Consider the following 10,413-nt stretch of genomic DNA (forward strand, 5'->3'; position numbering starts at 1 on the left):
AAACAACGTAAGGGTTTGTGAATGATGATTTTTGGGTGAGCTATCCCTTTAAGTTTAATAATACCTAAGTATTTAAATCAGTAAGTGTGAGCATTAGTCGTGAGTATGCGTGTGGTCTGTATTTAGTGTAGACCAACACAGGACTCTAATGATGTTTACACACAAATACACCTGGAAACCCATTTTATCATCTCAATAAACCCTGTATGAACAGCAATAACTTGCATTTCACCATTTACAGGCCTGTAAAACCTCAGCAACACGGTCGAGTTCTCAGAAATAATCATGTCTGAAACCAAAAATGAATCAAAATCAATTAACGTTTGTGAATATATGTGGAGAATATTGAAGAATGTCATATCTGAGTAAACAAACTCTTACAAATAGCCTTAAGGTTCTTTGATGGTTCCATTAACAAGCATGGAATATTTCCATTTCACGAAAGGTTCTTTATAATGTTATTCACACTAAGAAAAACAAATGGTTCTGTTCATTAAAAAAAGTTTTTCTTCTTCTATGGCATCTCTGGAAAAAAACCACCTTTTCACAGTCGACACTCATTCCTCCATGGGTGAAAGCTTCAGAAACAGACACATGCATGGAAACCTAAATAAGCAAATCTTATGTGTGATTTCTCACACACATGCCATCCCTCAGCCAGAGTCCAACTTTACCATATAAGAAGGAAGGACTGAGAGCTACATCTGTTTTTCATTCCCTCTTTCTTTCCAATATTGTGCCGTTCACTATAAATTCCTTCTAAAGGAAGTTTGTTGTAATGTGCATTCCAGCTGAAGGCTTGGATGAAGAAACTGGAAGAACTGACAGCCTACTTCTATTGTGCTGTCTTATGTCACATACAACTCCAAAATGTGGTTTTTAAATATCAAATTATGCAATATGCACAGTGCTTTTGTTCAGATTTTGAACACCTATTTTATTGTTTGAACCTATTAAACAAACTTCTTTTTCACACAAGTTCTGCTTGAAAAGCATTTCAATTAAATGACGCTTGACTTGATATTTTATGTTTATTCTGTATCATTTAGGTTTTTAAAAATGTATTTTTGGGGTCATTGTTGGTAAGTTTGATTGACGTCCACCTGAGCTAACAGAAATGTTTTGAGGACGTTTTGCTAACGTTCCCGTTAAGTTATAAAACGTTAGTAACTTCTAAATGTTCTCAGAACATTCAAAATGTTTAGTTTTTTAAAAATTATCTTGGTTATGTGAACGTTAGCAAAAATATTAAGGGCATGTTTTCTCATTTTGCAAGTCATTTTACTTTTGAATGTTCTCTAAACCATCTGGAAATAAGTAAGAAATAACATTTGTAAAACATTAGATAATGTCCAACTAACACGTTTCAGAAAAACATTTATAAATAAAATTTTTGTGCAAATGTTTTGATAATCTTGATCAGTTTGAACCAACGTTCTATTAATGTTACTGGAAGAACTTTGAGAGAACGTTCCCTGTTAACTGAGTTGATTCCCATACTGACAAGTGATGCATGCTGGGTAATTTACAGGAGCTGATTGTCTGAATGTCTTTACTGAGTCATTCATCACGCTGCTCTCACACACACTACTCTACACCACACCTCACACACTGCAGAATGGAATTCTTTTTAATTAGTATAATTAATGATGCCTGTCTGTGTGTTATGGCGGAACCATCAACATTAATCATTTCAAATGTGCATGGGTGCAAGAGTTTGTTCTGGCCCATTTCATACTTTCTTTCCGAAAGACAAGAAATAGGCAACTGTATGAATAATAATAATAATCCATTTATTCATATAACCCACTACAACTATTTTGAGGTCATTCGCATTTCAGAAACTGTGTGAACAGCTACATGGCATGTAGATAGTTTAAGAAGGCCAGAAAAATCATCTTAGAAGAATGATTAATTTTCACTGTATGATAATAATTCATAGTTCACTGACATTATGATCTGTGGTATAGTGTTGATGAGAAGCACTCATGCCAACATGATGTTCACCGGTCTCCATCACTTAATAAAATAGCTTACCATCTATTTAAAATGGCAAACGTTGCAGTAAATATCATTAATATTCTTCAGGTATGTCTGATTACACATTACAGGCAGTATAAATCAAGAACCAACAAAGCCTCAACTGAAAAGGGATAGTTCACCAAAAATGAGCATTCTGTCAGCATTTACTCACTCTCAAGTTGTTCCAAACCTGTATAAGTTTCTTTGTTCTGTTGAACAGAAAAGAAGATATTTTGAAGAATGCTGGTAACCAACAAGTTGACGGTAAGCCATTGACTTCCAGTATTTGTTTTCTACTTGAGAAATCAATGGCTACCGTCAACTGTTTGGTTACCAACATTCTTCAAAATATCTTCTTTTGTGTTCAACAGAACAAAGAAACTCAAGCAGGGTTGAAACAACGTGAGGGTGAGTAAATTATGACAGAATTAGCATTTTTGGGTTAACTATGCCTTTTAGATAAACGGACTCTCAACAGTGAAGCATCTCAGACGGACTTTATCTTGGTTTTATATTCTTCTTAATGTGTAAATAAACAACTGAAGATTTTAATCTAGAAAAAGAATGTGTTTACAAAAGTTGAAGTGTTCAAACATTAGTTTATTAAGTGATCCACTACCGTGATAAAGTGTGTGAAGTGCGTAATGTAGTGTTTGCCAACCTTTTTTCAACGGTTTAGAAGTGACGTAATCAGTGTGTGCGCGTGCGTGCGAGTGTATGTGTGCGCGTGCGTGCGTGCGGTGTGTGTGTGTGTGTGTGTGTTTTGTAAAAGAGAACACTCCTTGCTTGATTATTTCGTGATGACATTCCAGCCTGTTTGTTGAAGTCCGCGCACACCGGATCAGTTTGGGAATCCGCTGGGAAACACACGTGAAGCTCAGGTAGGAAAGTTTTAATATTGCCGAGTGTCTGTGTGAGAAACTGTTTTGAAATATTCAGCCATAAAGAAGTATAATATTGAATCGGGTTTATTCTAATGATTTCATTCGCAATGGTTTGATTAAAAGTCAGGAGACGCTGCTTAATATTTGTGTGTAAAAGTGTGTTTGGATACGATCGCAGTGCAACAAGTATTTACAATTCTCTTTAAAAAGTTTTCTTCGTAATAATACCCAAAACTGACATAACCACAGTAAATAAGCATATTTAATATTTATGTTTAAAAATTACATTTAATATTTATCTAGTACTTGCCTGTTTAAAATGTACTTATTCAATAGCTGTTTAATATTTACCTGGTTAGAATGTGCATAAATAAATAAATATGCAAACGTTCCTCATCGATAAAGATGCAATTTGCATGATTGGTGAAATACATTTTCTTAAACTATGAACTGACAAAAAGTGCTGAGGCAGTACTTACCATATATATATATATATTTGTTCTATTGCTACTTTTCATGATTTTCATTTAGGGATCAAAACAATGTTATTACCATGGATTTTATGGTACTTTTTGTAATGTCCTCCTCAGACTCATAGAAACAGTAAAACTCTATAATAGTGGAGATCTTACTCTCATGTATTCACACATGGTTATTTGGAGATGCTTGATTGTCTTCTGTCCTCTCTCAGTCTGTAATCACTCCTTTTATACTTGATTTGCGTGAAGCCATGAGAAACATTTATACTCTGAGAGTTATGATGTCATTTTACAGAGAGCTGCTCATGTTTTCCTGGAGAGCTGAAGTGACAAATGCATTTTTATGAGTGCTTAGCATTTTTTTATTTGAATATAGCTGGAGAGGTCTGATATCATTTATTTGACTGCACAATGATCCTTTGAATTGTTATGGCGCAGTTTTATTTTTATGAATGCTTTGCTTTATACTTCCAGACATTGTTACTGCAAAATATAGAACATTGTTTTGTTTTTGTTTTTAACAAAAGAATAATTTGGCTCCATTTGACCCTCCATTGTCCTGTAGCTCCTGGTGGTCTCAGTGTGTTTTGATGTCGGGGTCTCCCGACGTCTACAGGGTGTTCACTGTCTGTAGTTTGTCTTTATTAGTCCAGACAGACGCAGTTGGTTTTTATGAAGGAATTTATGTCCAACGAGGCAAATTTAGTGCCCTGGTAATATGTGGTCATAAGTGGTGATACGCTCTCACTAACACTACGTTCACCTGGGCAGTTTCCTGAGGTTGCTCTCTGCACTCTGCAGGACGGTGTTTCCCGTCTTTTACTTTAGAGTTGATTGTATTTTCTCTCTTCATAGTTAATTTATCATGCCAAACTGGGGTGGAGGAAACAAATGTGGCGCCTGCCATGGGACGGTGTACCACGCCGAGGAGGTCCAGTGTGACGGAGGGAGTTTCCACAAGTGCTGCTTCCTCTGTAGTAAGTGAAAACAACTCTTTACTGTTCAGGTAAAACTCACCATGATGTGTCCACGTCAAATTTCAACCCCAAATTCAAAAAATAAAATGTTTTCCTTTAAATTCTCATTTTATTTTATTATTCTATTTTATTTCTCATTACTGCAAAAAATAATTAAACATGTTAAAATCAACAAACTGTATATCTAATGGTTATTAAATATTTTAAAAAAATCTAAATGAATATATAAATGATTATATAAATACGGCTACAAAAAATGCAATGCTTAAAATCCTTTAAATGGGCTTAATTTTCTATGAGCAAAATATGTTTTAACTTTTTTTGATGTTCTATATGATCTGACTTGGTTTTTCCCCTCATTACAACAATAAAAATTCCTCAATATTCAAATATATTTTATGACTTAATTTGTCCGGCACAGTTTTGGGGGAAAGTTACTTTTAAAAGTAATGCGTTACTCCATAAAAACAATGCGTTACTCCCTTTGTTACTTTTTATGAAAAGAAATGTGTTGCGTTACTTTTGCACTACTTTTTCTCCTGGGCTGGGATTTTGCTTGCTTTTAGCAAAAAATATAACTTTTTATTTATTTATTAAATGTTAAGGCCTCAGGTTGAAGGAAATACGATTTCATTCCTGTACAGTAGAGGGCGCTGCTCAAACAAACCAGCTGTGCTGCCATTCTGAATTACAGAAGAATAGGACGCAGGAGAAGAAAGTTCAACACTCTTACTTAAGCAATAAAAAATGAAACACAAATGTGAAGTTTAAAGTCATTTTTGCTTATTAGTATGATTGAATTGGGTCATCGAAGGTCAACAGCAAAGACATTGGTTAATAAAGTGAGATTAAATACATAAAGGCCTGGTTTCACTGACAGGGCTTAGATTAGGCCTTAGTTCAATTAGGACATTAAATGTGCCTTATAAAAAAACATTACTTGAGACAAAATAATGGCACTGAGTCACAGCTTTCAGTAAAACATCTCAAACATGCATTTTATTCTGGGATTTAAGCCTCGTCTGTGAATCCGGGGGGAAAGTATATTTGTGTAATTTAACATTCAATTTAAAAGTAATGCATCACTTTACTAGTTACTTGGAAAAGTCATCTGTTACTGGCGTTACTGGTAATGCATTAACACTGGTCCTGCAGTGAACTATGTCAGATGTTTTTGTGAGATCTCGCTATGCTTCAGCGCACATGCTTCACATTAGTGCTTTGCTACCAAAATGGCAAAAACAATCCGGCCCACATGAGTGGTGTTTACTCGCGGTGGGACGCCACAAAAGCCATTCTGTTTAGAGGGAGGCGATGATGAGTTCATGAGCGCTCTCTCTCTCTCTCTCTCTCTCTCTCTCTCTCTCTCTATCTGTGTTTTCACCACATTTCCTCTATGACCAAAGTTTTTAATCAACTCTAGATGTTTCTAGAATCTTAGTGGTCAAATGTGAGGTTTTTACGCGAGAAAGATGGAGTCCAGGGATGTTTTGTTCAGCTGAATGAATAGGAAAGGGCGTTAACCTCCCTGCTGTGGAATCATGTTTGTCTCTCTTCGGGACAGTGTCCCATACTGAGATAAAGGCTGTTGATGAAACAGTGACATTCTAGCCTCTAATCCTGGAGTTAAAATGATAGATTATTAGTGGTGGCATGACTGTTATTATTGCTCATACCTTTTTTGCCTGGCGGATGCTAAAAGAAACTGCACAGCTGCATGCTGAGATCCACTCATAACACCTGGGAAACCAAACATCAGCACTCTAGCATTGTAGCATTGAGTTTTGCATGGGAAAGCACCACTTATTTTCTCGAGAAAACCTTAAAATCTGTGTTTTTCCTCCTCCAGTGGTCTGTAGAAAAGGGTTAGACAGCACCACACTGGCCATCCATGAGCAGGAAATCTACTGCAAGTCCTGCTACGGTAAAAAGTACGGGCCAAAGGGATACGGATACGGTCAGGGAGCGGGAACGCTCAATATGGACCGCGGCGAGAGGCTGGGCATCAAACCTGAAGAGTGAGCATTTTCACTTTTCATTGTTCAAGAAGTTTATATGGATAAATAAATAACATTGTGTGTTTTCCATGTGAAATAACAAAATGGCATTTACATTATTATCTTCATGCATAAGTGTGATAAGTAGCATTGTGTTTTGGTGCATATTATTCTATTTGTAATGGCCATTAGTTTCAATAGTGATTGTAATTACTGCAACAACAGCAACAACTAAATTATAAACTGCTGCAAAAGCAATGCTTAAAATCCAGTATTATTATTATTATTATTATTATGTCATTTGTAAGATTTCTAGAGTATTTTATTCTGGTTGCACATCCGTCTTCTCTGTTGTGCTCAAGCCTGCCGTCAGGTGATTATTGTTATGAAAGAATCTATTATGTAAGCGGAGCTCCTGCACAGACCCCAGGCGCCCTCTTCATGCCCAGCCAAGACAAAGCTGCTCATTCAGGGCCGTTTGTTCGGCTGAGCTCCAGAAAAGCACATCTGACCTCTCCGTCTCCCACCCAGAGCCCAAACTCACCGACCCACCACCAACCCAAACCCGTCCAAGTTCGCACAGAAGTTCGGCGGCTCGGAGAAGTGCGCGCGCTGCGGAGAGTGTGTGTATGCGGCGGAGAAGGTGATGAGCGCTGGGAAGGTGAGCACATCAATCATCACATTCAAATTGAGCCGTTTACATCCTTAACCCTTGGAATGCATTAAAAGGCTGTATGCACACATTGCATTGTGGATCGTAAGCTTATAAAACAGTCATAACTTCATATTTGTCAACTAAAACCAAATTGTTTCTGATCCGTAGCTTCTCATTAATAAGTGAATGTGCACATTTTTAAAGTTTTTACACTGCTATTGCTACATTAACCCTGTTTTTATTAATCAAAAATTATTCGAAATTTCCAATTTTACAAAAACTACCGCAAAAACCAGTTTGATGCAAGAAAGGTAATTTTTTTAAATCAATATTATGAGAATTTCTATTTGAATTTATTTTTATATAAAATGTGTTACTTTTTATTCTTCATTCACGTTTTTAAAATGAAAAGAATTTGTGTGTTAGCTCAAAAAAATTAAAATTTCAAATTAATTTAAATACTGCTTCAAAAATGCAATGCTTAAAAACCTTTACACTGGCTTTTTTTAAAAGAAAAATAATACTTGTTTTACGTTCTTACTGCTATACTATCAATACACATTAATAGCAATGCAATAAAGGTTATACAACAATGATAGCAAACAGTTCCAAATCCCACTGATGCTTAAAAAATTGTTCAAAGAAAATTATTAAAATGACATTTTGTTTTGAGAATGTTAATGGCATTTAGTTTCAATGTCTATTTTTATTACTCATTCACTCACAACTTTTTTTTTTTTAAATGAAGAGAAGTTTAATTGAACTATTAGGTGTCGCCAAATGGTCGATAATTATAAAAAATGAAAATGAATAGAAATACTGCTGCAAAAAAATGCAATGCTTAAAATCCTTTAAATATGCTGATTTTTTTAATACACATTAATGTAATAAAGGTGATACAACAATAATAGCAAACAGTTCCCAATCCCACTGACGCCCAAGAGGAAATTATTTCAAATATTTAGAGGAGTGTTCTTGATATATTTGTTGATCTAGATGTTGATAAGATTGGCTTCAGATCTATGGAATGGGACTAATCAAATGGGAATCATAATTTCTCATACTGTCAAGATATGCATCACAGTGACATCACGTGTGTTATTCACTGGGTTCAAAAGTTCACTTCAAGTGTGTAACTAGCCGACTCCATTGACGCTTTCTTTACGTCTTCATGAGGGTTTGCAGATGCTAGAGATCTACTGCCAGAAAACAGCCTTCAGCAGATCCAAGTGTGAAGCATCTGCTCCAGTTTCTGTCGTTCTCACTTTAATCACCAGAAAGTCATGAGTGCTCGATGATGTCAGCTGCTTATACTCATCCTTTCTTTATCTGTGTCTGTCTTCCAGCCGTGGCATAAGAACTGCTTTCGCTGTGCCAAATGTGGGAAGAGTTTGGAGTCGACCACTCAGACGGAGAAAGATGGAGAAATCTACTGCAAAGGTCAGCACTACGTCCTAATGCAGTTTAATTCAGTTTAAATGGCCAGTGGTTATGATTACGTCACACATATTAAACAAACTGGAATATTCCTTAAAGGGGTGGTATAATGCCTTTTCACAAGATGTAAAATAAGTCTCTGATGTCCCCAGAGTGTGTGTGTGTGTATGTGAAGTTTCAGCTCAAAATACCCCACAGATATTTTTATATAGCATGTTAAAGTTGTCGCTTTTTGAGGGTGAGCAAAAACGCACCGTTTTGTGTCTGTCCCTTTAAATGCAAATGAGCTGCTGCTCCCGGCACAGGGGGCGGAGCTTCAACAGCTTGTGTACTTTTACCTCACACAAGGCACGTTTCCATTACAGATTTGCGCAAAACTGTTGCAAAAAAAAAAATGTCGTCTTTTTTTTTCTAAATGTCGACAAAAAAACTATTGTGAAATGACAGCGTTTCCATGAATTTTTTCCTATCGCGATAATTAAAGTCATTCCAAAAACCATGGCAACGGCCCTGCCCTGCACTGGCCATTATTATGAATCGAAGGAAATATGTGTGTTTTCCAAGCATTAATGGTAAGGAACGACCCTTATACTTGAGAGCGGCACATATGAGGAGTTTCTGGGTGTTTCTCCCTCATATCTGCTTCGAGGTCTTGATTGTGGCATTTCTTTGAGGTTTAGAATCCATTATTCCTGTAATAATTTTGTCTTATATGAATTTAATAAAGAACTCAGTCTTGTATTCTGTCCAAACACACCGCGTCATCTACGTCAGGTGACCTGTAAATGTGCAAAAACTGTTTCCATTGCAGTTTTGCGAAATATTTATTTTTCGAATTGCCTGAAAAACCTCCTCATGTGAGCGTAAAACCTTTTTTGCGAAAATTATGTGTTTCCATTAAGCGTATTTTCAATTCGCAATTTCAATTTGAAGGGTAATGGAAACGCGGCTACAGACATGCACTGAAAATTTCAAAAACTTTTAGCCTTTTATGTTCAAACCGAACTCAGAAAGATGGAGAGACTCAAGAAGAAGTGACAACATGTAGAAGCAACAGGACATTTCTGAATGTTTAGTTGATGAATTTATGAAGCTGATGTGTAGTTATCTTCTAGTCATTGATTAGCATATTCTGTCTTGATAATCTATAAATCGAGTTCCCGGGGTGGGGTTTATGTAAATTCTAGGGTTGGTGATGTCACTAACCCGGGAGGAATGTGGTGTAGTCTCTACCAGCCGTTTGTTGTAGTCCTTAAAAAGTGATTTCTTTAAAAGCAAATATCTCCCTTTGCTTTGAACTTTGAGTGTCGTAACTTTGCAGATGTTGTTTATGCTCAAACAGCAGCATTACACACTAACTAAAGTTAGAAAAGTGAAATCATAATCAACCACCCCTTTAAGCAGCATGACCAACTTCTCAAGCTTTTGAGATGGTGTTTGTTTGTTAAATCTGTCAGGATGATTCTCTGATAACAAAGCAACGTCAAAACTTGAACCTGTATAACTAGAACACCAGGAAGAGTTGCTATAATGATGTAACATCTGATGAAGACAAACCTTATCTCTTCTCTCTAATGAACTACATTCATGCTTAATTTCTTCTTTCTTTCTTTTGTTTAGCATGCTATGCAAAGAACTTCGGCCCTAAAGGATTTGGCTACGGTCAGGGAGCAGGAGCTCTGGTTCACGCTCAATGAGAGACCATTGTTCAAGAGGTTGTTACTAAATAAGTAATTTTGTTATATTTTCATGACAATTAACAGGGCTCAACAGTGCGAGCATTTTACTCGCATGTGCGAACTGTAAAATGTATTTAGGAGCACGAGTGTGAATAAAATGAAAATTAAATAACTTAAATGTCATTTTTAAGAGGTCTTCAATTTGGGGATGGAAACCCAGCAATAAAGCCAAATGTGATTATTAAACTTTCAAAAGGCAAAGATTTTCACATTTTGGTTACAC

The 10,413-nt window shown here is 36.2% G+C and overlaps 1 protein-coding gene across 1 annotated transcript; it reads left to right on the forward strand.

Moving 5' to 3' along the window:
- Window positions 1-2,348: 2,348 nt before the first annotated feature.
- Window positions 2,349-10,302, forward strand: csrp2 (cysteine and glycine-rich protein 2). The gene is made up of 7 exons (XM_082168479.1): window positions 2,349-2,430; window positions 2,835-2,903; window positions 4,241-4,362; window positions 6,212-6,380; window positions 6,891-7,020; window positions 8,361-8,454; window positions 10,072-10,302. Exons 3-7 carry the CDS (start codon window positions 4,251-4,253, stop codon window positions 10,146-10,148), a joined length of 582 nt encoding a protein of 193 aa, XP_082024605.1. The 5' UTR covers window positions 2,349-2,430; window positions 2,835-2,903; window positions 4,241-4,250; the 3' UTR covers window positions 10,149-10,302.
- Window positions 10,303-10,413: the final 111 nt, after the last annotated feature.

The sequence above is a fragment of the Leuciscus leuciscus genome, assembly GCF_965113295.1.
Source record: "Leuciscus leuciscus genome assembly, chromosome: 4".
Taxonomy (NCBI): domain Eukaryota; kingdom Metazoa; phylum Chordata; class Actinopteri; order Cypriniformes; family Leuciscidae; genus Leuciscus; species Leuciscus leuciscus.

Coding starts and splice junctions, on each gene's coding strand:
- csrp2 (XM_082168479.1), top strand. CDS start 4,251: ATGCCAAACTGGGGTGGAGGAAACAAATGTGGCGCCTGCCATGGGACG. Junction 6,381..6,890: donor CTGGGCATCAAACCTGAAGA/GTGAGCATTTTC, acceptor TCTCCCACCCAG/AGCCCAAACTCACCGACCCA. Junction 7,021..8,360: donor AGGTGATGAGCGCTGGGAAG/GTGAGCACATCA, acceptor TCTGTCTTCCAG/CCGTGGCATAAGAACTGCTT.